The 26,703-nt window shown below is 53.2% G+C and overlaps 13 protein-coding genes across 13 annotated transcripts; 7 read left to right on the plus strand and 6 right to left on the minus strand.

Annotated features, from left to right (window-relative positions):
* Positions 1–767: 767 nt before the first annotated feature.
* On the plus strand, positions 768–2,787 carry CLAFUR5_01524 (Endopolyphosphatase; the record flags this gene model as incomplete). The annotated part of the gene is made up of 2 exons (XM_047900672.1): positions 768–939; positions 992–2,787. 2 exons carry the CDS (start codon positions 768–770, stop codon positions 2,785–2,787), a joined length of 1,968 nt encoding a protein of 655 aa, XP_047755412.1.
* A 680-nt stretch (positions 2,788–3,467) lies between these two features.
* On the plus strand, positions 3,468–6,862 carry CLAFUR5_01525 (Bifunctional cytochrome P450/NADPH--P450 reductase; the record flags this gene model as incomplete). Its single annotated transcript, XM_047900673.1, has 3 exons — positions 3,468–3,609; positions 3,642–3,991; positions 4,367–6,862. 3 exons carry the CDS (start codon positions 3,468–3,470, stop codon positions 6,860–6,862), a joined length of 2,988 nt encoding a protein of 995 aa, XP_047755413.1.
* A 238-nt stretch (positions 6,863–7,100) lies between these two features.
* CLAFUR5_01526 (Cysteine desulfurase, mitochondrial) lies at positions 7,101–8,850 on the minus strand (the record flags this gene model as incomplete). The annotated part of the gene is made up of 2 exons (XM_047900674.1): positions 7,101–7,523; positions 7,717–8,850. 2 exons carry the CDS (start codon positions 8,848–8,850, stop codon positions 7,101–7,103), a joined length of 1,557 nt encoding a protein of 518 aa, XP_047755410.1.
* Positions 8,851–9,521: 671 nt separating this feature from the next.
* On the plus strand, positions 9,522–10,927 carry CLAFUR5_01527 (Regulator of cytoskeleton and endocytosis; the record flags this gene model as incomplete). The annotated part of the gene is made up of 3 exons (XM_047900675.1): positions 9,522–9,557; positions 9,625–10,846; positions 10,902–10,927. 3 exons carry the CDS (start codon positions 9,522–9,524, stop codon positions 10,925–10,927), a joined length of 1,284 nt encoding a protein of 427 aa, XP_047755411.1.
* A 346-nt stretch (positions 10,928–11,273) lies between these two features.
* Positions 11,274–12,679, minus strand: CLAFUR5_01528 (uncharacterized protein; the record flags this gene model as incomplete). The annotated part of the gene is made up of 2 exons (XM_047900676.1): positions 11,274–12,567; positions 12,618–12,679. 2 exons carry the CDS (start codon positions 12,677–12,679, stop codon positions 11,274–11,276), a joined length of 1,356 nt encoding a protein of 451 aa, XP_047755422.1.
* A 1,243-nt stretch (positions 12,680–13,922) lies between these two features.
* Positions 13,923–14,597, plus strand: CLAFUR5_01529 (uncharacterized protein; the record flags this gene model as incomplete). The annotated part of the gene is made up of 1 exon (XM_047900677.1): positions 13,923–14,597. The coding sequence occupies one exon, from the start codon at positions 13,923–13,925 to the stop codon at positions 14,595–14,597; it is 675 nt and encodes a 224-aa protein (XP_047755423.1).
* A 76-nt stretch (positions 14,598–14,673) lies between these two features.
* On the minus strand, positions 14,674–16,421 carry CLAFUR5_01530 (uncharacterized protein; the record flags this gene model as incomplete). Its single annotated transcript, XM_047900678.1, has 2 exons — positions 14,674–16,314; positions 16,371–16,421. 2 exons carry the CDS (start codon positions 16,419–16,421, stop codon positions 14,674–14,676), a joined length of 1,692 nt encoding a protein of 563 aa, XP_047756522.1.
* A 907-nt stretch (positions 16,422–17,328) lies between these two features.
* CLAFUR5_01531 (uncharacterized protein) lies at positions 17,329–17,741 on the plus strand (the record flags this gene model as incomplete). The annotated part of the gene is made up of 2 exons (XM_047900679.1): positions 17,329–17,528; positions 17,597–17,741. The coding sequence occupies 2 exons, from the start codon at positions 17,329–17,331 to the stop codon at positions 17,739–17,741; spliced, it is 345 nt and encodes a 114-aa protein (XP_047756521.1).
* Positions 17,742–18,488: 747 nt separating this feature from the next.
* On the minus strand, positions 18,489–19,287 carry CLAFUR5_01532 (Golgi SNAP receptor complex member 1; the record flags this gene model as incomplete). Its single annotated transcript, XM_047900680.1, has 3 exons — positions 18,489–18,989; positions 19,057–19,170; positions 19,225–19,287. The coding sequence occupies 3 exons, from the start codon at positions 19,285–19,287 to the stop codon at positions 18,489–18,491; spliced, it is 678 nt and encodes a 225-aa protein (XP_047756524.1).
* Positions 19,288–19,541: 254 nt separating this feature from the next.
* CLAFUR5_01533 (60S ribosomal protein L35) lies at positions 19,542–20,169 on the plus strand (the record flags this gene model as incomplete). The annotated part of the gene is made up of 4 exons (XM_047900681.1): positions 19,542–19,544; positions 19,606–19,748; positions 19,865–20,090; positions 20,161–20,169. The coding sequence occupies 4 exons, from the start codon at positions 19,542–19,544 to the stop codon at positions 20,167–20,169; spliced, it is 381 nt and encodes a 126-aa protein (XP_047756523.1).
* Positions 20,170–21,341: 1,172 nt separating this feature from the next.
* On the minus strand, positions 21,342–22,075 carry CLAFUR5_01534 (uncharacterized protein; the record flags this gene model as incomplete). Its single annotated transcript, XM_047900682.1, has 2 exons — positions 21,342–21,876; positions 21,924–22,075. The coding sequence occupies 2 exons, from the start codon at positions 22,073–22,075 to the stop codon at positions 21,342–21,344; spliced, it is 687 nt and encodes a 228-aa protein (XP_047756518.1).
* Positions 22,076–22,935: 860 nt separating this feature from the next.
* Positions 22,936–24,058, plus strand: CLAFUR5_01535 (Putative NADP-dependent oxidoreductase; the record flags this gene model as incomplete). The annotated part of the gene is made up of 2 exons (XM_047900683.1): positions 22,936–22,971; positions 23,039–24,058. 2 exons carry the CDS (start codon positions 22,936–22,938, stop codon positions 24,056–24,058), a joined length of 1,056 nt encoding a protein of 351 aa, XP_047756517.1.
* A 624-nt stretch (positions 24,059–24,682) lies between these two features.
* Positions 24,683–26,650, minus strand: CLAFUR5_01536 (Pathogen-related protein; the record flags this gene model as incomplete). Its single annotated transcript, XM_047900684.1, has 5 exons — positions 24,683–25,625; positions 25,692–25,894; positions 25,957–25,978; positions 26,032–26,188; positions 26,479–26,650. 5 exons carry the CDS (start codon positions 26,648–26,650, stop codon positions 24,683–24,685), a joined length of 1,497 nt encoding a protein of 498 aa, XP_047757358.1.
* Between the last annotated feature and the right edge of the window lie 53 nt (positions 26,651–26,703).

The following is a 26,703-nucleotide window of genomic DNA, read 5'->3' on the forward strand; positions in this document are numbered from 1 at the left end:
AGCATTAAGCATCGCAGAGTAGGCGGGAATTCAGAGGCCATCCGCACCGCAAGACTAGTACTACGGTGTGTGACTACATGGGAATACCTTATGTTGTATGAAGTGTGGTCCGTAGCATTGCCTGTTTTCAAGCATCTTCCCTCACCTCACTTGGCCGTGATCATACAGCTGTCGAGGCAACGGCAGGAGTGCGGATCAGCGTGGAGGTCATCCGACACACAACTTTGCCTTACAGTCGCTTGTCCCGCAACGTGCTCCCTCGGCGGCGTTGTGATTGGTGCAATCGAAAGAAGCCTGACACTCGAGGTCGAAGCCATGATGATGTGTGGATGCTCAGCGCGAGAATTGCTGGTAGAAGTGTCGCGTGTTCGTCGGATGACATGCCACGCGATCAAACATATGTAGTCGTCCTCGTCCGCATATTTGACGGTGTCGATGTTCAGACGACCCCTCTCTGATAAGGTGTCGAAAGAGCAGGCAAGCAGGAACTCGCCTCGCATCGCCCCGCATCGTCCCGCATCGCCTCGCATCGCCTCGCATCGTCGACCGGGATTCGACGGGAACGGGCGCAACCGCGGTGCTCAGCGAACTATCGACGACGACATCAGCAGTTCTCGAAGCAGAATACGCTTTAGGCTGGAGACTGTTCTCTCTGGGAGCGAGGTGTTTGGAGTAGAAGGCTTGGATCTTGTACCAGGCTAGGGGAGCATTGGGGGCCAAGAGGATGACCATTGGTCTATAAGCCTTGCACCGCAACAGCACTCTCGATGCGAGGCACGACTGCTGGCCTGTGTGCCACGGCAGTCTTCCTGGGAGCGCTGGCCGCACCGCCCAGTCAGATACTCTTGGGTGAGCATGATCAAGTGCCAGGCATAGTTGTGCCGCTGGAACAGGTCGAGAAGAAGCGACCTTTACATGGCCGCTTTCTCCAAATCACAGGTAAGTGGCTGTACATGTTAGTATACAACGTCTCGCGCTCACTCCCTTCGAGACTTCCACCCCGACCGCTTCTATCAGATCTACTCATCCACCGACGAAGACTCAGCATGCCACCGAGGAAAGGGACCGGCAGGCATCTATGGCGCAGAGACGAGCGAGTGCGACAGTCCGATCGCCTTGGTCAACAAGACGATGGAGTGGGTCGCGAAGGAGTTCAAGGACAACATAGACTTCGTCATCTGGACCGGCGATTCCGCTCGTCACGACAACGACAATGAGATACCTCGGACGAAAGAGCAGGTTCTGGGACTCAATCGTTTCATGGTGGAGAAGATGGCAGAAGTGTTCGGCAAGCACAATGGTGACGAGGACGACGAAGACCCAAACAACGACTTCATGATCCCCGTCATTCCAAACCTCGGCAACAACGATATCCTACCCCACAACATCCTGGCCAAGGGCCCGAATCAATGGACTCGAACATATTCCAGCCTGTGGAGGCAGTTTATCCCAGAGGTACAAAAGCACTCTTTCGAACAAGGGGGCTGGTTCTATGTCGAGGTGATTCCTCACAAGCTGGCCGTGTTCAGCTTGAATACGCTCTACTTCTTCGGAAGCAACTCCGCCGCGGATGGCTGCGCTGCTCGCTCGGAGCCAGGGTACCAGCAAATGGAATGGCTTCGTATCCAGCTGCAATTCATGCGCGACCGAGGCATGAAGGCTATGTTGATCGGGCACGTTCCTCCTGTGCGGCAAGACGCAAAGACTGCGTGGGATGAGACATGCTGGCAGAAGTACACACTCTGGCTGCGTCAATACCGGGACGTGGTTGTGAGCAGTCACTACGGACACTTCAACTATGACCACTTCATGTTCCAGAACTTCAAGGACTTGGACAAGGACACGAAGAAAGGTCGAATGCAATACTTCCACACTGAAGACGTCCAAGACGATAACATGTCGGCACAAGTGAAGACTGACTATTTCATCCAGCTCCGTGATGAGTGGTCGGAGCTGCCTGAGCCTCCAAAGGCCAGGTCGAGATCCTGGCTCGACATTGCGCTTGGTAGGAAGAAGGACAAGAAGGATTTCAAGAGGAAGCAGAAGAAATATCTCAAGAAGATCGGAGGAGAGTTTGCTGAGCGCTTTGCTGCAACATTCGTCTCTGCGAGTGTCGTGCCGAACTTGTTCCCGACCATGCGCGTGTACGAATACAACACTACCGGACTGGGAGCCCACGCTGCCGAGTCGTCGGATGTGCCATCACCTGCACCGTTCACTTACGATTCTGGCGACATAGAGATCGAGAAGAAAAAGAAGACGAAGAAGCACAAATTCACATTACCGGAAGCTCCGTCAAAATCTACGCCTCCTGGCCCAGCATATTCGCCCCAGTCCTTCTCGCTGCTCAAGTATACCCAATACTTTGCCAATCTGACCCACATCAACAATGACTTCCTCGGAACAACCGATGAGCAAGATCTCGAGGCCACGAAATGGCATGAAGGAAAGCATAAAGGAAAGAAGCCTGATGACAAAGGTCACAAGCCCAAGCCCAAGAAATTTCGATTCGAAAAGCTCTACGACACGCAGAATGATGAGATATATAAGCTCGATGATCTGACGATGCCCAGTCTGATTGATCTTGCAAGAAGGATTGGCGATTTTGTGCCTGAAGAGGAGGCTGACAAGAAGAAGCATAAGCATAAGCATAAGCATAAGAAGGGTAAGAAGAGGAAGGGTATCCATGGACACAGAAAGGAGAACGAAGCATGGTTCACGTTTGTAAGAAGAGCGTATGTCGGAACGATGGACCCCGAAGACCTAGATGAGGAATTTGGTCGTTGAATCTGGGAACAAATATCGTAGACACAGTCCAGTACCATAACTTGCACACCATGACTATGGCAGAGATGCACTCAGAATGCATGGACGTGATATCGACATGTGCCAGCGTTGAAAGCGAGAACGACGGAGGCGGCCAAGGGCAGTGCCGCGCCGGTCGGAGGTCTTTCTTCGCCGACAGCAAAACACTGGCCGTCCACACAGAAGCAAAGGCTGGCATGGCAGGAGAGCTCTCTGTTCCGGCCGATACTTCTGCTTGACTTCTCCTCATGGCGACCTGGCAGGGACACTGCGCTCGGTCGGGACCACATGCGGTCGTGAAAGCCGTGTATCTTGACTTCCTACTTACTACACATCTCTCTACCACCTTAGAGCTCTATCGATATCTTGTGCACATGCACAAGACTGAACCAGACCTCTTGCTCGTCATCGCCTCTTGGTATCGCAATAAAAGGCGGACTTCCACTTTGTCGTCGACCTCATTGACCTCTAATCACCCTGACCTCTAGTCCCGGCCGCAGCAACAATCACTTCCTATACATCCCAGGCATAACACCATTCGCCAGATCAACGGCACCTGATAGAAACACGCACTCGCAGCTAGTATATTGGAGACTATCAAGCAGAGGAACGACATCCGGCTCTTCACCCGCTCCTACTGAGTGTGCTGGAAGTCGCCAGCAATGGCACCGGATAAGAGGGATACTGAGCCCATCCCTCACCCAAGGGCCTTGCCTCTAGTCGGCAACCTCTTCGACGTGGCAGGCGATGTGCCTATTCTCCAGATCGCGGATCTAGGCAAACAATATGTTCAGTCGTCTGAAGGTAAACACATGAGATGTGCTAAAGATTACCAGGCGAGATTTTCAGCCTCCATCTTGGGGGTAAGAGACGAATATTCGTCAATAGCCAAGCAATGATGAATGATCTATGTGACGAGAAAAGATTCAAGAAGGCTGTGGGCGTAGCGCTCCAGCAGCTGCGGAGCGGCGTGAATGATGGATTGCTCACTGCTTACGACGGCGAGGAGAACTGGGGGACAGCACATAGAGTGTTGGTCCCAGCATTTGGCCCTCTGAACATTAACGGCATGTTTGATAACATGAAGGATATCGCAAGCCAGCTAGTCATGAAGTGGGCACGACATGGCGAATCATACAGAATTCCAGTCTCGGACGATTTCACCAGGCTGACTTTGGACACATTGGTGAGTGCTCGAAGTTCACACAAGTCCTCCACGAGAGGCAGCCTGCCGCCCGCTTCCTCCTCAATACCGACTCACGAGACATAGTACTTGCGCATCGCTAACCTACTCTTTGTGACAGGTTCTCCTGTGCCATGGACTACCGTTTCAACTCATTCTACACGGAAGAAATGCATCCTTTTGTCGACGCTATGGTCAATTTCCTCAAGTACGCCGACGTGAGAGCAAAGCGCCCAACTTTTATGGCTCCATTTTACAGCGCAGACGAAACAAAGTGGCTCGAGGACCAGACATACATGCGAGATCTGGCCAATGGCATCATTCAAGATCGTAGAGGCAAAGCACATCAATCAAAAGATCTCCTGAATCAATGGCAAGGACCCTAAGACTGGCAAACCTTTGACTGATGCGTCCGCCATTGACAACATGATTACGTTCCTCATTGCTGGTCACGAAACAACCAGCGGCATGCTGTCGTTTGTCTTCTACTACCTTCTCAGACATCCCGAGGCTTACAGGAAGGCTCAAAAAGAGGTGGACCATGTAGTCGGGCGAGAATCAGTCCAACCAGAGCATCTCAATAAGCTGCCTTACATTACTGCTGTGCTTCGAGAAACGGCACGATTGCAGTCAACAGTACCTGCCTTCGCCTTTGAAACTCGCAGTGAGCAGGGTGAACTGTTAGGTGGGAAGTACTTCATCGGCCCAGACGAGGCAGTCATCGCCGTGCTACATAACGTTCACCGAGATCCTGCGGTTTACGGAGAAGATGCCGAAGACTTCAACCCGGAAGGAATGCTCGATGAGAACTTCGAAAAGCTGCCGCCGAACTCTTGGAAGCCTTTTGGCAATGGTGCCCGAGGTTGCATAGGTCGACCATTCGCATGGCAAGAGATGATGCTTGTAATGGCTATGCTATTGCAATACTATAACTTCACTCTGGATGATCCGCAGTACAACCTACAAATCGCTTTCACCCTGACTATCAAACCAAAGAATTTGCACATGAAGGCAACTCTGCGGGAAGGTTGGACTGCACGCTCGATCGAGCAAAGCCTGAGCGGCTCAGTACCCGGCACGCAGCATGTGCCCACGGTTCAGCCTGCGAACTCCAAACCTGTGAATGTCACCATGGACACGAACGTCACCGGGAAACCTTTAACAATCCTTTACGGCAGTAACAGTGGCACATGTGAAGCTTTCGCGCAGACTCTTGCTGCTGATGCTTCTGCGCATGGATTCACAGCCACGAAGGTAGACACATTGGACTCTGCACGACAAAAGCTACCCACTGAGGAGCCTGTGATAATCATCACGGCGTCTTACGAAGGACAGCCTTGCGATAATGCTGCGTTGTGGTACGATTGGGTCCAGAACCTCCCCTCGGATCTTAAGCTGAAGACGAACTTTGCTGTCTTTTGCTGTGGCCACTCAGACTGGAAGCAGACTTTCCACAAGATCCCAATCGCCATCGACGGTAAATTGGAAGAGCTGGGCGGCGAGCGCCTTTGCGACATTGGTCTCGCAAATGCAGCCAACGCTGCCATGATGTCCGACTTTCAGACTTGGGAGGACCAGACCTTATGGCCGGCGCTGACGAAGAAGTACGGCGGCAATGCTTCAGAGTCTGGAGGAGCACAGTTCAGCCAGAACGTCTCCGTCGAAGTGTTCAGCAAAAGAGCATCCGACTTACGATCTGATGTATACGAAGCCAAAGTTATTACCAGCAAGCTCTTGACAGCATCTGGTTTATCCGAGAAGAGAAATATTGAGCTGCAGCGGCCCTCGACGATGACCTACAAAGCTGGAGACTACTGTGCTGTGCTGCCGCTCAACCCTCCAGAATTGGTGCATCGTGTCATGACACGCTTCAGTCTGCCATGGGATGCAATGCTCAAGATTGCGTCGCGAACCGGGTCACAATTACCCACTGAGCACCCTGTCTCCGCGCATAACCTGTTCGCGGCATATCTGGAGCTCGCTAAGCCTGCAACAAGGAGAAATATCGCAATGCTCATCGAAGCCAGCAACGAAGATGGAGTCAAAAATGAGCTCACCAAGCTCAGCGGCGACAACTTCACAAACGATATATCAGCCAAGCGCGTCTCGCTCCTCGACCTGCTCGAGAAGTACCCGACCATCCAGCTTCCCCTCGGAGCTTTCGTGGGCTCCCTCATCTCCATGCGAGTGCGGCAATACTCCATCTCCTCATCACCGCTGTCAGATCCAACCAAGCCCTCCCTAACCTACGCTGTCCTCGACGAACCATCCCTCAGTGGCCGCGGCCGACACGTTGGCGTAGCCTCACATTACCTATCGACTCTCCGACCCAACCACGTGATCCATGTCGCTGTCAAACCCAGCCACCAAGCTTTCCACCTCCCCAACGACGCCGAGAACACTCCGCTCGTCATGATCGCCGCCGGCACAGGCCTCGCCCCATTCCGCGGCTTCATCCAAGAACGAGCAGCGCAGATCGGCAGCGGTCGCAAACTCGCAGCGGCACATCTATACTTTGGCTGTAGACACTCGTCAAAGGACGACATTTACCGAGAAGAGCTCGACTTCTGGGAGAAAATGGGTGCTGTGACTGTGCATCGAGCTTATAGCCAGGCGCCAGAGGAGAGTCGTGGGCACAAGCATATCGATGAGGCTGTCCTTGCGGATAAAGAGCTGCTTCTTGAGCTCTGGGAGCAGAATGCGAGGGTGTATGTGTGTGATAGCAGAGGTCTTGGTGAGAGTGCGAAGAGCGCTTGCATTGAGATTGCGAGGGAAGCGGCAAGAAGGCGAGGCAAGCCTGATAGCGATGAGGCTCTCAACAAGTGGTTTGAGTCGGTACGCAATGAGCGTTATAGTACGGATGTCTTCGCATAGGCGGTGGCGCGAGGGCGAGACACCATGTAGGATATGTATAGACCATGGATGGGATCGAGAAGTGATAGGCGCAAGAGGAATCCAAAGTCAGGGACATCGAAAGTCATGAAGTGGCATTGACGCCAGCTGCATTATATCTACATGAGCACTGTACAGCTTCGTTACGAGTCCCGGCCTGTCCTGTGCGCCAGCGCCGTCATTGACTCGGTCATTTGAAATGAAGTCATGAAACAAGTACTTAGTGCTGCGACCACTCAATCGTGTTGAGGTCAACGCCCTCTTGTACCAGTTCCCAAAGCGGGCTAAGCTCGCGCAGGAATGTGACTCGGTTCTTGACAGCGTCAAGCACGTAATCAATCTCGGCATCAGTCGTGAATCTGCCAATACCGAATCGAATAGAGCTGTGGGCAGACTCGTCCGAGTTGCCGAGTGCTCTGAGAACGTATGATGGTTCAAGGGATGCCGAGGTGCAGGCCGAACCTGAGCTGAGCGCGATGTCCTTCAATGCCATGAGCAGGGACTCACCCTCGACATAGGCGAAAGACACGTTAACACAGCCCGGATAATGTCGCTCGGGATCGCCGTTGAGGGATGTGTGCTCCATGGCGAGGAGGCCGTCCTTGAGACGATTCGAGAGAGTCGAGATACGCTTCGTGTCGTACTGTTCAGAAGTCAGCTGGTGGACCATGAGATATGGTGACGAGTGAAGCGGTAAAGCCAAGGGTAGAAATCATAAACTTTTGCTGTGTCTCAGCATGAGATGCACCGGTCAAGGTGCGCTCAGAAAGCCATGCATGTTTCAGCGTATAATCATTTGAGGGGAATCATGGTGGGGAACGGGTGATGCTGCTTACCTCCATCTCCTCCGTGCATATTCTCGCGGCCTCACCCATGCCAATGATAAGTGGCGGCGCAAGTGTTCCAGATCGCAAGCCTCTCTCTTGCCCACCACCCGAGATGATGGGGTCGATTCTCACGCGCGGTCGTCTTCGCACGTAGCATGCTCCGATGCCCTTTGGTCCGTAGATCTTGTGGCCAGATATCGACATGAGATCAACGTGCATCTTGTTGACGTCCAAGGGGATTTTGCCCACAGCTTGAGCTGCATCGGTGTGGAAGTAGATCTTCTTACTTCTGCAAAGCTTGCCGATCTCTTCCACAGGCTGCACAACACCGATCTCGTTGTTCACGGTCATGATGGAGACCAAGCAAGTCTCGGGTCGCATCGCCTTCTCCAGCTGCGCCATGTCGACCAGTCCGTTGGACTGCACGGGCAGATATGTCACCTCAAACCCCTCATCTTGCAAATGCCTACAACTGTCGAGCACACATTTGTGTTCTGTCTGGCAGGTGATGATATGGTTCTTCTTGCCACCTTTCTTGAAGAATCTGGCGACACCTTTAACGCTCATGTTGTTGCTCTCAGTTGCACCACTGGTGAAGATGATTTCTTTCGGATCTGCACCGATGAGACTGGCGATATGCTCTCGAGCCTCTTCAACGGCCTTGTCTGTTTCCCAGCCGTATGCGTGAGTCCGCGAATGTGGGTTGCCATATAGACCGGTGAAGTAAGGAAGCATTGCGTCCAGTACTCGCGGGTCTGTAGGCGTCGTTGCTTGTGCATCGAGGTATATAGGTCGTGTACCTTGGTCCATGACGGTTGCTTGCTTCAATATGCCAGCCGACGGGCTCATGGCCACGTCGCCCGCCATACCAGTGCCAGGTATCTCGGCATCCTTGGGCTTAGTACCCGTCTGTGCTAGAAATGCCTTTTGGTCCTCTCGTATTGTGTTCTCGATATTGACGGTGGCGTTCTTCGGGCTCGACTCGGAGACATAATGCCTCCGACTTCGTGCAGTGATGCATGCTCGTGGGAGTTGGGTGGCAAAAGGAGAAGTTGATGGCGACAGACGGCGGGTGCATTGTCGCAACGCCTGGCGGGCGAGAGCAGGTGCTGTGTTGGACATGATGGTCGATGTTGATGGCATAGGACGAGAGACAGAGGCAGACACAATTTACAAAGTCAGTAGCTTTTCCCTGGAGCTACTTGATGACCCTAGCTCGGCAGGTGTGCCGAGATATGCACATCACGTGACCGAGACAATGACATCTGGAAATCGTCCTTGTGGAATAGCGTCTACATGTTGAAGTCGTTGAGCGTAGTGTTGCTCTCACTCGACGTGATGTAGCCATGAAATTGGATTGTCAGGCCACTCATATGTGTGCACTGGCCAAGCATGTGAAAGTCAAAGCGCAGCGCCGGCACGATGTCATCAGTCGGATGTTGCACTTGCCGCATGCGCCTGCGCCTCGTCACTTGTCGGCAACGAACAAGAATGCCGCCGCTTCCATCTTCGTGACTGCTGCACGCCATACCATTACTGCTTTCCAGCGTGCGTTCTCCCTTCACATGTGCATATAATACTTCATTTACGGACATCGCCGAGTCGTCGCCGACCCATACGAGCTCACGGCCGACCGATCAACAGTCTTGGCCAGCTAATCGTGCCTACGCGTGCCGTGTCTCCGCTGGCACAAACATACACTCCACTTGTGCAGCTGCCTTGCATCGCACTCACCTGGCTCGGCGCAGACTTGACGCCTGCACTTCGATTGATCGCGCATACACCACCATACCAGACACCGTAATACCACAGCCATGAGTTGGAAAGGCTTCACAAAGGGCGCCACGAGGGTACGCATGCGTGCTCGACAAGTGTGGAAGTACGTGGGCATTCGGCAGATACTGACGCAATCTGCAGGCGCCCCAGATGTTCAAACAAAAGTTCAACATGGGCGACATCACCAAGGATGCCATCTATATCGATGCTGAGCGCCGCTTCGCCGACCTCGAGAAAGAGACTAAAAAGCTGCACGATGAGAGTCAAAAGTATTTCAACGCCATCAACGGCATGCTAGACCACCAGATCGAATTCTCAAAGGCCTGCGCAGAGATCTACAAGCCCATATCTGGTAGAGCCAGTGATCCGGACTCGTATGTAATAGACGGGAACCCGGAGGGCATTCGAGCCTGTGAAGAGTATGAGAACATTGTGCAGGAGCTCAAGGCAAGCCTGCAGCCGGAGCTAGAGATGATCGAAAGTCGCGTGGTCAAGCCAGCCGATGAGCTTATGGAGGTCATCAAGGCTGTTCGCAAAACCACGGCGAAACGCGATCACAAACAACTCGACTACGACAGGCACAAGAACACTCTAAAGAAGCTGCAAGACAAGAAAGACAAGTCGTTGAAAGATGAGAAGGCACTGTACAAAGCAGAGAATGACGTCGAGATGGCCACCCAGGAATACGAATACTTCAACAATCTGCTGCTGGAGGATCTCCCGCAACTCTTCAGGTTGGAGAAGGAGTTCATTCTTCCTCTTTTCCAGAGCTTCTACTACATGCAGCTCAACGTCTTCTACACGCTACACGAGAAGATGCAAAACATGGACATTGGATACTTCGATCTGACCTTGGGTATCGAAGATGCTTTTGAGCAGAAGCGAAGCGATATTCAGCAGCGTACAGAAGCTCTTTCGATTGTCAAATTCAAGACAACAGGCGGTCCACGACCGAGGCCAGCTCTCAAATACGGCAACAAACTTGCGATCGAGAACGGGAAAGCAGGCACCTCCGACGGAACCGTTTCGCCGAACCGCAGGCTCACGCACGATTTTGGTGACGCTGCACCTCCGGCTTACACAGCTGCGGGAGCCTCGGACATTGGGAGGGCGAACAGTACAGGCAGTGATTGGAAGTCGGCCGCGAAAGCCAAAGCCGCACCTCCACCACCCAAACCGAAACCGTCTCGACTTAGTGGTCTTCCTGGTGTTGAGCACTGCACAGCACTTTACGACTACGAGGCACAAGCAGAGGGTGATCTATCCTTCACTACTGGCGAAACCATTGAGATCGTATCGCGGACCGACAACACCAACGAATGGTGGACAGGACGCATCGGCGCACGGCAGGGACAATTCCCTGGTAAGCGCAATATATCCCAAAGAGTAATTTTGCGCGGAGCTGACATTCCTTACAGGCAACTATGTTCAACTCACGGCTTAGAGTGCCTTAAGCCCAACAGGGTTGTCCTTCCAATGGTCGACCCTGCGAGCTTTACCCTGAGTCTACGAGCGCACCTATTAATGTATATAGGGATTTCGGCAACGACAACCTATGCCGCCTGAAACATCATGAATTGTCCTGTCATCACGGACAAGCTATCATTACACCTACAGTAAAGTACAGTATTGTCTGCTTCACATGCCCACGATGTGCAACCAGCTTCCTTGCAGCTCCATCCCAGCGTGCCTGTCCCCATCGACCCAGTCGTCAAAACGCCTCAAAAGATGCTGCTGAAAAATGCTCATTATAAAGTCTCTAAACCACACATGCTGCCAATCTGACATTTTCAGCATGGCCAAGTCGCAGCCAGAACAAAAGTCGCTGCAATCCAAAACAAAGAGCTCCGCATCGTGCTTGCAGCACCCGAATTCTGCTCCATAGCCGGCGAATTAGTGCCAGTAGACTGAACGAATCCTGAAGACCGACTGCTGGAAGGCAACACTGTAGCACCACTCCCCGATGTCGGCCTCCCGGGAGCGATCCATCCAGTACTGTTCGACGGTTGCACTACACTCGACACTGCGTCCGTCGCAGAAGAACACGGTACCGTTAACAGTCCAGTAGGCGGGTGCGTCAAGTCCACCTTTCCAGATCCTGGAGCCTCGGGCCACAAGGGGACTGAAGCGCTTGCGGTAGCGGTCTCAGTGACAGGCACAACAGAGTACGAACTTTCCGTCCCTGTGCCGATGACCATTGTCCCGCTCCCGCAGTCGGAGAAGACGGTATGGAATTGGGTGCTGGTGCCGTTGGTGAGGGTTACTGTCGTGACGTAGGGCGGTAGTGATGCTTTAGGAAGGTTGGAAAGGTCTGTGGGGAGCTTGGCGGACTCCGTTGGTCGTGGAGGCGGAAGCGGATGGAGGTTGGTCGGGGCTGGGTAGGAGGCGTGTTGCCAGAGGGGATTGTGGGGTGGAAACAGGATTGATGGCCGGATTGTTGGGAGTGGGGGCTGTGATGGGTAGGGTGTTGGGACTGCGTGGTTGCCGTTGTAGATTGGTGGCGGTGGGGGTTGTGAGGAGTATGGTGTTGGAACTGCGTGGTTGCCGTTGTAGATTGGTGGCGGTGGCACTGATGCGGATCCTGCGGAAAGTGCTAAGCTTGCTGATGGGGACACTGTGGTCGATGATGGAGGTGGCCTGGCCACGCTGCCCACGTAGCTGCTCATCGTTGGCTTTGGTAGGAGTGGCAATGCGAACGATGTCGCTGCGGAGGTGGTATTCCCATGTGAACTTGTGTCTAGGTTCAGTCCGCCGGTCTGTGCGAAGTGTTGTGTAGGTGGATGCGGAGTGCCGGGCTCTTGCGGTGGGCTTGCCTGACACTCTCCAGGCACTGGAAATGGTTCACCGCTGGTCGGATAGACTGTACAGCTCTTGCTGCATGCTGCGTCTCCAGCTTGCGGTGAAGACTGCCAGCAAGGCGCGTAGATGTTGTCGAAGGGTGGGCGGCTAGCTGCTTGTTGTATGCAGTTCACAGGGTTCGGTACGTTGTTTTCGCAGCTGACCAGGATAGGCATGGTAAGAGATGGGCCTAAACAGAAGGACCCATTTGGCGTTGGGCACCTGAACTTCTCGGTTGCGTTGGCGCTGGAGATGGTCAGGTCGCTGTGGTAAGACAAGTCTGCGATGCTACTTACGGAGTTTTTTTCAAGGACATCGACGCCCCAACACCTGCAAGGATAGCATCGGAGACCTTCATCTTGCAAGTATACCAGACAGATCAGGCGGTCTTCACGACTTCAACCTGCAGTTGCAATGTGAAGTGCTAGGTCAGTCGGTCAAACGAGCGTGTTGTGATCTAGTGGGGATCTTGGTTGATGAGCGTAGAACGAATATGCCCGTGCAAGGAGCCAGTCTGCAGTAGGCATGATATACACATTACCCAGCATGCTGCAGCCACTCGCTTTTCGTCTTCTTGCCACAAACGGTCGTGGTGGGAAGGTGTCACGTTTCCAGCCTCGCACGAAGAGTCTTGGGAAGGCAGAGCGTGTCCAGCCTGCGACCTCAACGGGCGCGACCATAGCCCATGCCACTTTGCTCGCTTCAAGCCATCTTTGCTCGCTTGTTTCAACCAACGTTTGGCACATCTGCTCGGATTGTGTCCATGCAATCACGGGTCGTCGACCACAAAAGCCGCTGGGAAATGCATCCAGCCATGTCGACCCTGGCTAGACCTGCAGTCGTCACAATAGTAAGGGCCGCTGAACGAGCCGCACCGCATCTTGTCAAGTACCGGCATAATCATTAGAGCCATGGTGCGACGTAGCGCTGCCATATGCACATAGGGTGGCACCTGTTGACGCGGAGATCCTCTCAAGGGTGCTTAGCAGGGCCATTTTCCGGCACACACACACCAGCTGGCTTGAGAGCGGTGTCTTGACGCTGCATTGCAGCAGCTCGAGTGACCATCAACAGTTGGTGTGACCAGCCTTGTCAGTGAGGCTAAGACATTCAGGACATTTGGTGGTTGTCCAGCCGAAAACCGTTGCAGCCGTTGTACCAAACCTGCGATGATTGCGCGAACCAGAGAATTGCTTGCGCAACAGACTACCCACATGCGCGACACTCCAGATTTTCTCTGCCTCTCTCGCCCTCCTTCTGCAACTGAAGTAGCAAGCCACTGTCGAAGGTCGGGAACAGTCTTGTGGGCAGATTGACCAAATTCCATTGAGATGAATCACTTGTCGGCTGTCCGAAGCTGCGCTATGAATCGAGCGAGTCCCACAACGACATAACCTTGGCCTTAAACAATGCATCGAAGAAGTTGTCCGTTCCACCAGGTGATTCGGTCTACCGGGACTGAGGTTGGAGCTTTATTAGCCGAGTCACTGGATCGTGTTAGAGCTTGGTGGGGGTATGACATCGTCTTCTGAAGCAATAATGCTTCGAATGGTTTCTTGAACAGACATCAGTGCCGACAATACGCGGATACTGCGCCAAATATGACATACGAATCGGACATCGAGTTCACACTCGACACGATCTGCCCCTGGACGTACTTAGCCAAACGCCGGCTCGGGGCAGCTCTTGAACAGGTCCCGGCGGACTCTCCAGTGAAGTTCACCATCAAGTACAAGCCATATCAGCTGTATCCGGATGCATCGCAAGAGGGCGAAGACAAATTCGCCTGGTACAAGAAGACGCGCTATGGCGACAGCGATGAGAAGATGAAGAAGTACACGACCCTCATGTCGGCTTATGGCACTGGCGTCGGTATAGACTTCAAATTTGGTGGGACAGTGGCGAATACGCTGCAGGCACATCGTTGCATACAGCATTGGCAAGATTCCAAAGGACCTGAGACCGCTGATCGCTTTGTCAATAGCCTCTACAGGCAGTATTTCGAGGAGGAGAAACATCCGAGCTCGCATGAAACCCTCTTGGCTGCAGCGAAAGAAGCTGGCATTGATGAAAGCGAGGCGAAGGCGTTCGTCGAGGACGAAAGCGAAGGGTTGATGGAGACAAAGATGCTTGTTCGCGAGCAAGCCGGGAATCAGATCGATGCTGTGCCGCACCTCGTGATCGTTGGCAAGCGCCGCGACACCACCGTGGAAGGGTGCCGGGAGGTGGATGAATATGTGAAGACGCTGAATCGGGTGGTAAAGGAGTGCTCTTGAGCACAGCTTCGGAAGATATTTCGAGGTGATCTCGAACGTCCGGCCTAAGTCGGCCTTGTCGCTGGCAATTTCCTGCTCATCTCATTTTCAGTCCCATTCCTCTGGCGCATTTCCGAGCGAGAGCCATCTTCAAGAAGCACTCCCGACCGAGGCCTCTCATCTGTCGAACGAAATCATTTCCGCTGACTCGTCCTCGGTCCACAGCTTTCTGCAACACGTACATGGCTTCCCTACTGGCTGCTTCCTCTGCACACAGAGTCCACAGCTGATTCGCAACCATGGTAGGAGCTATCAATACATCGTCGATTGGTGGCTGTTTCTTGGATTTCGTGGTCTTTATAGTACGATCGCACTCCTGTATGCTTTGGTGAAGTATGGCCTCGTTACTGGCGAGAGCTTGATCGAGCTGTTCCAATTGACGTAGTTCGCCTTCTAGCCGTTCGTAAGCAGATCGTAGTGCACTGTGCTGGGCCTGCAGCGGTGCGATTGCGGCTAGATTCTGTGCAACTTTCTGCTGTGTCTGTTGTACAAGCGTCCCTGTTATGGCATGGAGGAGGTGTTCCCGCTCAGGATTGGGGGGAATTGGAGGTGCTGGTAATGACTGTCGAGATGAACTCGGCAGCGCGACCTCAAAGGGATCCGTCAATAGATCTGGCGCAGGCTGTTTCCGGGGCGCCTGCTGATGTTGTACTTGACTCTGGTGGTTGAAGGGCTGGGATGGCTGTGGTTGTCGCTGTTGAAATGATTGCTGAGGGCGATGCTGCTGTTGTAGATGTGGCGCACTCATGGATGGAACTTGCATCTGCTGCTGAGCCTGTGGCTGCGGGAGTGGTGGAGGGCGGGAGTACTTAGTCTCTGGTAGTTCGGAGTAGCCATGAACTGGTGACACGGGCGAGACAGGGCTTCGATCGTAATTCGTTCTTTGCTGAAATGTCGGTTGCTGCAGTATATGCTGCGACGGGCCAGGAGGCCGATCGTTCTGGTGGCCTGAACTTATCGGAGTGAGGTGTTGATTTGGTGTTAAACACTGCCATTGACCACTGGGAGGCTGCGAAGCTGGATTACCGTGCGGTCTAGGAGCCACCTCATGAGGTAGTGGTGGCAAGGGTGGACCATCTCTCAAAGGATTTCGGGACGACTCGGCGTACTCCTCGCCAGGCTTAGGTGGCACTGGTGGAGGCGCATTGTCTCCTGGAGTTCCAACAGGTCCGCCATTACTGCCTCCCGGTTTAGGTGGCAGCCGAGGAGGTGTCTGGCTAGCTCCTGGCATCTGTTGCTGATTTTGCGCCATGGGCCTTTGGTACTGCTGTTGCTGGGCTCTACTGATCACCGGTGGCTCTTTGGCAAAGGCTTGTTGTAGGCACTCGAGGAACTCGGCGACGTTGGCTCTGTCCCACATGCTCTGCCAGTCCCGTAGGTATGGATGATAGACTCTCCCATCCACGCCCACATGTTGGCCCGGTCTCACCGCCATATCTTTCGCCGGGTCGACGTAGACGATAGGTGCGTCGTACGGATATGCATGCGGGATCCATAGCTTCACTGGAAAGCGATATGTCGTCCCTCTGAAATCAACAGGCAGGGTTCCATGGAGTATTACCAGCAGAGCCGATGCACCACTTTCATACGTATATGTCTCGGTTCGTGTCTGGAGTGAGGGATAGGCAGAGAGGGATCGCGCAGCATCGGAATATGTTCGTTGCGGGTCACGGTATTCCTGCAGGCGACATCAGTCGTGCTCAGACGTGGTGAAGATGTAGTCGACTCACGCACGTGGAGAACGCTATACAGCCACGCAAGCACCTTGTCTGATACCTGCGCCATCCTTACTGTATGTACAGTGAATCAACCATCGGCCGTGAAAGTCATCTCATCATAAAGTCGTGATGGTGGATGTTGTCGCGCGAGAAGTGGAAGATGGACCAACGATGGGGTGCAGTCGTAGTCGCCAAGCGAGGGTGGAGGTGGAGTTATTAGAGCTGTCTCACTTCCACCTTAGAAACACCAACATGAACTGAAGTGTGCACATCATACAAGCTCTCGAGAGCAACGGCTGTGGACAGCGGTAAGTGTGCATGGCAAGGGACGACAACCTGGCATTTGAACTGGTCACAATCTCCCTCGAGCCTAGACGCGTTCTCACCCGTCGAGTATTCCTGTCACATGTTCCTATGTCTGCCCTTCTTTCCTCCCGTTGATTGTGCCTGTGCTGCTCTTCAGCATCAGGTTGGGTTCTGCCGAATCACTCGATAGCTACTCTACATCTACGGCCGACCTACAAGGACCACAAGGACGAAACGAAAGCTATCTGATCACGAAGAGGACGCGAAAGCTTCCTACAAGGAGAACCTCAATTTGATCGATGCACAGAAAGCCAAGCAGCACAAGACAAATGCTGGAGCACGTCGGAAAGCTGCTCCCAAGCCCAAAGCTTCAAACGATGCCAAAGCAGCACAGAAGATGTTCGACAGCTCCGTCAAAACTACAGAGAAAGCAGTCGCTGCTCCAGATAGAGAGGTCAAGGCTCTGGGCGGCAATACTCGATCGATTGACATCTCAAGCTACGCCGCTGTCGCAACCAAAGAACTCCATTATGTGGCAAAGCTTAGTGAGATGAACATTGTCCTTGCGTTTCAGCTCATGCTCAGTGTTGCGGACGCAACTGTCACCGATCTTGATGCGACTATCAGGATGTGTGGGTATGGAGACCGAGAAAGTGACTTCGAAGCGCATGATGAGGCCCTGCTCTCCTTGCTTACGAAGATCGCCTCGGATGGCTGTGCCTTTCAAGAAGCTTTCCAGCTTGTTTGAGGTCAAAGATCGCTGGACTTGCGATGATGCAGATGTAGGTCCATTCAAGACTCATGATTGGCCGAACAAGCAACAGCGCAATGCAATGTATTCGCAAAAGTTGGAGTGGGAGAAGGAGAGGTATGTCTGACAGTACTTTACCGATATGCTCAAAGCAATTGAGAGCATTTCATACTGACAACGAGCAGGAGAGAAGAACGAAGAGATCGTGGAGCAGAGACCGATGACTGGACTAGTGTGACTATTCCACACCCGACGGGTAACAAGGACTATCTGGATGCATACGGCGTTGATGCCCGAGAGCATCGAGAATCTCTCAGGACTGGATGCTGAGCGAGACACGTGAAACGATTCATGTACTATCTTTTTGGAGCTACCGCTTGGTAGTAGGTCTTTTCATGTTCTATTATCCTACCATACGAGAGTTTCATACGCAATCCTGCCTCTGTAGGTTATCACCTCCCATGCGCAAGCGGTCGAGACAGCGGTCCGGACTTCACTTTCGTCATCTTCTTGGCTACGATGTGTGTAATTCCCTGGCCCATGGGTCGTTTCTAACAGTAGAGCAACATCTCTGTGCATGGCTTGAACTGCCTGTTCGCCATCATCGAGATCGTCTGCGGTGCTGCACCTCCAACTCCCTACTTCAGCCATCTACTCATGGTCTTCGCATTCCTGAGCATCTACCTTGGTTTGGCCTAGTTGTCGAAGACGACGGGCGACTTCCATCCTCTTGGGTGGCAGAACATTGTCGGTCATGTGGCGGCCTATGCTGGTGGAACCGCGGTGATTCACAGTGTTGTGTGGGCCTGTGTCTTTGTTGAAGCAAAGAATTGTGAGTGGGCGTCCCGCGGATGGAGGCGTGGCCGTGGAAGAAGAGGAGGCCAAGACATGGTCGGAGACGTCTTCATGCTCAAAGTCGATGACCAGTACAAGAACTCCAGTGGTAGTGGATCTTCATGCCTTGTAGACCTGTACATGGGTATATCTTCACTTCGTGCATACTGTACAGTTGCTCCAGATGCGTCTTTCCCTCCCTATCCCTGCCGTAACGATCTAGGGAACGTGTACTTTGCCACTCTACCAGAACCAGAGCAATGCCAGGAAGCATATGGCAATAAAGGAGCCCAGGATGATGCCATCTCGCCTCTTCTTGCTGCCTATCCTCTGCATCAGTCCGTTAATGCCTGGTATCTGTGCTGCCGCGCCGGTGATCCTGCGTTGTATGCTCGTTAGATTTTCCCTTTGCAGACCGAAGCTCTCGTTCACGGCGTATGCCTGGCTGAGTACGGAGTCGGTCATGTTGTGGCTGTTGTCGAGTCTCCGTCTTTCGTCCAGCATGTATTCCGCTTCCGCTGCCTCTGGGTTATCTCTCGATCGATATGCATCGATATCGTTGCGCACGTTCGACAGCAAGTTCGCTCGATCTCGTGTATGGGCGATCTGCGACTTCAAGCGCGACAGTTCTGTCCGGTGCTGTTGTAGTATCTCTCTGTGTCTGGCTAGGTTCGTCGATTTCAGTGCGGATGGCGTAGGCTCTGAGTCGAGGACACGAGCGAGCTGATTGAGCAAGGCTGAGCGCTGGATGGCAGTGTCAGCATTGGTACAGAGGATTGATGTATAGATGCGTCCATGCTATGCTGCCTACCTTTTCTAACACTTCGTTCAGCTGCTCTTCTGTTCGCCTCTCATCATCGCTAGGCTTAGCTTCGAGGTCGGTTTTAGACGCGAACTGGGCATATGTGTGGAATAATGTTTCTGTCTAGCATATCCACTTAGCATACTCCTGATCGTGCAGCATGCCTCGACGACCAACTTGTGTCTCCTGCGCTCTCGCCTGCTGCCGTAGCTGTGCCCATCCTCCTGCTGTCGCGGCCATGCTTGACCACGTGTTGTGTGTGTCTTGGCTAGAATATGTACTGTAGAGGAGGTGAAGACCTGCAACGCTGCACCGACGACAGCACAAGGAAACAGCGATCACGAGTGCTGCTGCCGCATGAGGAAGCGGCGTTCGGGGATTGATGAGTCAGCGACTTGGCGGTCGCCTCCACTCGATTTTGGCGAAATTTGAACTTCATTGCGCGATCGATTAGACGACCACCCTTCGAAAATACTAACAAACAGCCTGTCAAGATGGTACGGACGCCCGCGATATGTCTGGATTCGAGCGTCAGAAATACTGACGTGTGTGTGGTAGTCGTCCGGCAAGGTCAAGGCAGCCCAGCTCTGGGGCAAGAACAAGGAGGAGTTGAAGACACAGCTCACTGAGCTGAAGCAAGAGCTCGTGCAGTTGAGGACACAGAAGATTGCTGGTGGCGCCCAGTCGAAGTTGAACAAGATGTACGTGTGATATGCTCCAGGCCCGAATCTCGAATCACGAACTCTCGCCCGACACCCACCGAAACGAACACGGCACACACCAGTCTGGGAAGGAGCATTGCTAACACATGCTGCAGCCACGACGTCCGCAAGTCAATTGCCCGCGTCCTCACCATCATCAATGCGAACCAGCGCTCGCAACTTCGTCTGTTCTACAAGGGCAAGAAGTACATGCCACTCGACCTCCGCCCAAAGCAGACCCGCGCCATCCGCCGCCGATTATCGCCAGAGGAGGCCAAGCTTGTCACCGAGAAGCAAAAGAAGAAGCAGAGGCACTTCCCGCTCAGAAACTACGCTGTCAAGGTATGAAATGTCAGAAGCGGATGCAGATTCTGGTGGTTGAAGGGAAGGCATCGACTGACACGGGATACAGGCTGCGTAAATGCGACAACGACTGCGACTTCTCTAACGGTGCATGATTGAGCGCTTGTTTCTTTCTCCATGGCGAAACGGACGGCTGGGAAAGGTGGACTGCTAGTGGGAGGACTATGCAGCTAGAGACCGTGATCAAAAAGGTCACAAAAACCCTCCCGAATCCATGTGCATGAGAACATCAGGTTCAATCAAGACTTGCTTCACGATTACACTTTTCGTTCTTCTCCGACGCGCGCCTGCATGTTATGCTTTCTACGAAGCCAACCGAAACCAACACCGACTATGCAGTGGAACCCATTTCGGACGTTCGTCTCATGATGGGCACAGTCAGGGAGCGTGTAACGAGCGAATCTGTGACGACTGTAGATACCTACGCGCCCCCAGCCATTGCGCTGTCCGGAATTCTCGTACTTCTGTGTGGACTGCGCCGTGTCTGTCATTTGGTAAGCGTATCGCAATCAGGTCTGTCCCCAGGTAAGGCTCTACTCAACCTTGTGGCAGAACGATGGCGAAAGGACCAGTACCGCAGCAGCTACGCGGGACCAAGGGTGGATATAATCCGCAGCAGCGGGCTTCCGATGAGCTTCGCTCATCGCCTTCGTAGTTGTCTAGCCTAACCGTGTCATTCTCGACCTGATCAAAGTGCTTCACGCGATAGAATGCTTACTTGCGAGATAGATGCGCCATTCCTCGTCGTTCTGCAACGGCAATAGGTCGATCTGTCATGACACCAAGTGAGGTGTGATATCCAGGACCCGCCACTTTGGATCATACATACCAGGTACCCTAGGACCATGGCGACGCCGAATATCAAAAGTCTCAATACAACAACTTTTCCGAGGCGATATTAAAGTACAAGCGAGGTGACCATACTCTGAAGTGCGGAAAATTGACCCAGCACACGACTCAAACCAAGAACGCTCAACATCTATGCCTGCTGCTTGTGCAAGCTATGGCACTAGCCATCCACCTCATGCTCTATCCATTATTCATGCTCTGTAGTCGTACTCGTGTATCCAAAAGCGCCGCTTTTCAAGAACCTGCCAAACATCGAGAATTATGCTGTCGCGTGCGTTGAACGTATACCATCTCTTTCTGGCCTTCGTGTTAGCTTGGGTCTTCTTCACGTGCTTCGAATGTTCTCACCTCCGTTACTGTACCCAAGACCATCCTTCTGCGTCAAGTACGCCTGACACTGTTGCACTTCTTGCAAGTCTCGATTTGCGCATGCTCTGCTGTCGAGGTGATGTATTGGATGTATTCCTCCAAGAAGGAGAATAACATCCAGCCACCAGATTCGCCCGGAAATTGCCACGACCGTGCCATCGCGTCCACCTCACAACGACACGGCTCCTTGAACTTACCTCGCATTTTGGACCTGATGCCAGGAAAGGGCAGGTTCTCGTTCTGCGGTCGCTCGATGATGATTCTGGTCCGCGTTCTGCGACCTTCGGTGACTGACTGAGTGTATGCGCGGAATCGAATCGTGATAGGTCTCATATCGCCGATTCGGTATGTGCGTGAGACTTTGATCTGTTGAAGGTACTCGAACGCATCACCCATGGCGTGGCGGAAAATAGAGATGCCGTCGCCGTTGAGAGACTGGTCAGTGAAGCAGAATATGTTTTCTTCGAAGTATATGCGCTGGCATTCTTTGTTGATCCGGTCGCTTGACCTGAGCAATGCAGGGTTGCCTTGTTGAAGAAGCTCAAGTCTGACAGACGTTAGTGAATGTGCGGCCGATAAGCCGAAGGGACGTACTGATCAGCATCGAGATAGATGGTGCGGTCCTTCACGAGTTCAAGTCTGTACACTTTGTTGCGCAGTTCACCTGGTAGATCGTAGAATGTCGCTCGTGGTCGGCGGCGTCGCTGGGATGGTCGTGCAGATGTTCGAGTCTCAGATGACTTCATGGTGGCTGTCGTATTCTTGCTTCACCGCTCTTTCAAGGTGGTCCTGCAGGTGTAGAGAAGAAGTGATGGTGATGAAGTGGCCGTTTTTAAAGTGAAGAATCTGCTGCAAGAAAACCCTTCCTGCCGACAATAGGCGGGTGTTGCCTATTGTCCTGCATGGCTTCACTCACTTCGAAGAGGTCACGCGCCAACCAGCCACCTCATTGTGGAGACAATCGACAATAGCAATGCTGAGACGTGGCCATCATGCGGAAGAAAAGGTGGTTGCCTTCGTGAACATTGAGTGAAGCAGAGCATGTGCTAAGGTCGCCAGCATGCTCGCGACCTGACTGGTTTGAGTGCTTTCACAGATGTGAGCATGTGCCACGAGCATCTATAGCGACTGACTTCCTCAGTCGTGTGATCGAGGCTTCACAGACTCGCACGGACATGCTCAAGGTGCCGGCACATGTGTTACCAAGGTCTCGTCTAGCCATCACTGACGAGTCTAGGTACTGCTATAAGTGCCGTCAGTTCTTGGTGAACAATATATAGAATGCATCTGTATGCTGGCATGTCATGCCATATCGTGTATATCGGTTCAAGTTTAGCTTCCGTCAGCAGGAGCTTGCCCATTGAGGCAACTCTGCGTAGGAGCCGCATCATTTCGCATCCTCTTGGCAGTAAAGACGGGGACCGTAGTGTGCCGAAGTAGCGACGCGCCTCTGCACAAACCAGATTCGAGTCGTCTGGGAAGAAGTGATGTAGTGACTCCACCCGGCAATTCTCGGCTGGGGCTCGGTGGCGCATATAACTAGTACCTCCAGCCGTGAACGAGATCTAGCGGCAGCAGACTTTCAGCAGCAACTGACAGTATCAATATGGTTAAGGCAAGACAGTGGCAGTTGGCTCACCAGGTGAGTGATGCAGATGTCCCCTCTGCAAGCCTTCGTGGACGATCTCAACTTGCTAACATGATATCAGCCAAGAGACGAGCCGAAGCTCGATGGTCCAGAGCAGACTTTCAAATTGGTAGAAACCGATCTTCCAGAGCCAAAGCAAGACGAAGTGTTGGTGAAGTTGCTCTCGCTGTCCAACGATCCGGCTCAAAGAGGATGGATCGACCCCGACATTCCTGCTGAACGATTGTATGTCCCTCCGGTCAAGGTTGGAGCACCAATGACTGCCTTTGGTGTCGGAGAGGTCGTCGAGTCCAGGTCTTCACAGTATAAGAAGGGCGACACCGTTGTTGGACCTATTGGCTGGTCGGAATACGCTGTTTTGAAAGCAGGCGCTCTTCAGCCCGCCAAGGACCTGCCAGGAGGCAAGCCGAAGACTCTTTACCTTGGTGCTCTTGGCATGACTGGTCTCACAGCATACTTCGGCATCACAGACGTCGCTGCCGCCAAGAAGGACGACATCGTAGTAGTCTCTGGAGCTGCCGGAGCTACTGGGTCGATGGTTGTACAGATCGCTAAGAAGCTCATCGGATGCAAGAAGGTTATCGGTATTGCCGGTACTGATGATAAATGTCGCTGGGTCGAGAAGATTGGCGCCGACGTCTGCCTGAATTACAAGTCGAAAACTTTTGCAGAGGATCTGAAGAAGGAGACGCCGTCGCCGGAGGGTTTCGCCAACGTTTACTATGACAACGTTGGTGGCGAGATTTTGGATCTTATGTTGACGCGCATGGCGAAGGGAGGCAGAATCGCTGCCTGCGGAGCAATCAGCGCATATAACACTGCGTCAGAGCGGACGACAGGCCTTAAGAACTGGTTTGAGGTGGTCTCCATGCGACTCAACATCAAAGGGTTTATTGTCCTAGACTTCCAGAGCAAGTTCCCACAAGCACTGGAGACCTTCCAAAAGGCTCTGGCAGACGGCAAGCTAGATCTTGAGGACTCCGAGACCGTGGTCAAAGGAAGCTTTGAAGATGTGCCAAAGACTTGGCTGAAGCTCTTTGAGGGCTCTAACCAGGGCAAGCTGGTCACTCAGATCCAGTGAGGTGCCGAGGACTGTCTCTGTGTATCAATGGAGTAGATAGCTCATGGTATAGCAGAATCTGAACGGGAACTCACTGCCGTTCAGGACACTATCATGCACGACTGTTGTTTCTTTCTCCACATGTGTGGAGCTGCTTACAGTACCAGCGTGTAAGCTGGCCACACTGTCACGATCGGTGGCTGAGAGCCAGTCCAGCACGATGTCGAAGGGCTCATATGGAGGAGAGCTGTATGTGCTGGTCGGGCATGTCACCATGGAAGGGCGGTGTTGTGGCGTGGAGGAAGAACGACACGGGAGGGAAAGGAGATGTCAGCAAGCCGGTGATCGAGATCCCGACAAACACCAAGCGTCTGCTCCCTGTCTACATACGTGAAGGCAGCCGCGAGCCGCGATCCCCTTGTCCACAATGTCGAATCTGTCACGCCAGCATATCAAGTGCGATGGTATCTCATGAGACACAGTACAATACGGTACGTGCAAGTAGAGATGGCTGAACTACCGATCTTTCCGCGAGAAAGAAGCATCACTAACTAGAGCACAGAATACTACATGCAGTGAACGATATCTGGAAAGCGGCCGTGATGCTGCCAATCTCCAAGTAGTCCAAGTCCTGACTGCCACTCTTCACTCGCGGTTCATCAAGAACGGACACTCCGAGGCGGAAATGCGGCTCATCTCCTCATAAGTAGCCCTCGTCTCCTCACTCCCAGGAGCTGTTGCGACAGCCTCGCCCGCCTCGGGCTGCACATTCTTCTCAGTCTCCTTGGGCTGAGGATGGACCTCTTCGGCTGAACGCTCAAGACAGTCATCGACACCATCACGAGCGCCGGTCTCCTTGGACTCATCGACCATCTCACCGCGCTGTGCTGGCTCCAGAATCTTATCCTCGTTGCCGGTGACCGCTGAGGTGTACATGGAACGTGGCGCAATGCTCGTATGCTGCTGCGGCATCTCCCTGGGGTTGCTCTGGACTTCGCTGGCAGGTGGTTCGCCATCCTTCGCTTTGTGTTTCGCTTCTTGGTAATTGGAAGCAGGCTTGCTCACTGCAGTCTTCCCGCCCTGACTAGTAGCGGTGTCTACGATTGACTGCACCTCGGACACAGTGTCTTGTGCATCATGCCAAACGTCTTGTGACTGGGCCTGTGTTACGTCCTCAGCAGGATCAGAGCTCTTTTCGTCACCGACAGCGGAACCTAGGGGCAAGTGTTTCTGATCCTGCGACACTGTACCAACATGTAGCACGGGCGCACTGGCAGCCTTACCGGTGCTTTCGAGCACATGTCTTGGTCGGGCTGCTTCTGAGAAGGATTTATCTTCATCCTGTCTCTCTGGGGCGGCCTTGCTGTCCGTCTCAGCCGGCTCGTCCAAAGCAGCTTCCTTGTCGACCTTGCGATTCATCGTAGTTTTGTTCACGATACCACCGGGTGCGATTTGCCTGAACATCTCCAGTGGGTCCATCCAGGTCTGTAGATCCTGAAGTCGCACTTTGTCATCGACTGTGGCAACCGTCACGCCTTGAATGTCGATGAGACCACCGTGAGCCTTGGCAGTAACTTTCTCACCCTTGCTGCACGACGTCAGTACATCTTGCGCGAACACTGTGATACATTGGTGCACTAGCGGTGGAACGTACTCGTTGAATCCCACGTAATCATTCTTCATTACTCCCCAGTGCCGCCACCTGAATGCGACTCGCGGCGGCCCGCTGTATACCTCAAGCACTTCCCAGGCAAAGGTCGGCATCATACGCTTGAATGTCTTGTGGCTTGAGGCAAAGTCTGAGTTCTCGGGGCTGTAGTATTCATTGGGCGCAATGATACCATTGTATGTACCGACCTGCACTCAAGTTGTCAGCAGATGTGGTACAGACACAGCTCGTGCGATCCCCTGCCACTCACCTGGATCATGTGCGCTGCGGACCTTTGTGACGACTGTCAGCTTGTGTTGTCGTAAAACAGGGCTATTGTTCTTACTGCGGAGCTCCACCACCCATTGCAAATGAGTAATTTTCATGGTCGATTGTGCGCCAATCAGACAACCTTGGCTTGAACGATGCCTCGACTTCCCAGTTCTTGACGAGGTTCTCCACCATCTCTGGCAGACTTCCTGGCTCGTGGTTCATACGTTTCCCTGATCACGTATGTCAGCATGCTCATGATTCGGCCCGAGTGGTCTGCGCTTTCGAACGATCCATTGGAGAGCCACGAGACCGATACTCATTCATATAGCATGTACCGAAGATCGAGAGGGCGGCTCGCGTTATTGCTTGGTGGGCTCCGGCACTGGTGCCGCTTGAACGCCGATCGGTGCTGCATGCCACGTGGGCATATTGTGTGTCGCATGTTGTGCCACCTGATGGCGTTGCTGGTCCCGAAAAGGTGGTCGTGGCTGCGGTAGGAAAGATCAAGGTCGATTCTCACCTTCTGCCCATACTTTGCGAGTCTTGCTGTAATCTGGGGCCTTCCCGTATCGCCATTGAACGCCCTCATCGCCAAAGACGGCATTTGGTGTGGCGAGATAGTCTGGTACTGCAGGCTTTGACTCGCTGGGTGCAGAGTCATACGTGTTGAGGTTGTCTGAGTGGGCCGCCATGGCCGCTTTGTTCGGGTTTTGCTTCGTGGTCTTGACTAGCGCAGATCGGTGTC

The sequence above is a fragment of the Fulvia fulva genome, chromosome 1, assembly GCF_020509005.1.
Source record: "Fulvia fulva chromosome 1, complete sequence".
NCBI classification, from domain to species: domain Eukaryota; kingdom Fungi; phylum Ascomycota; class Dothideomycetes; order Mycosphaerellales; family Mycosphaerellaceae; genus Fulvia; species Fulvia fulva.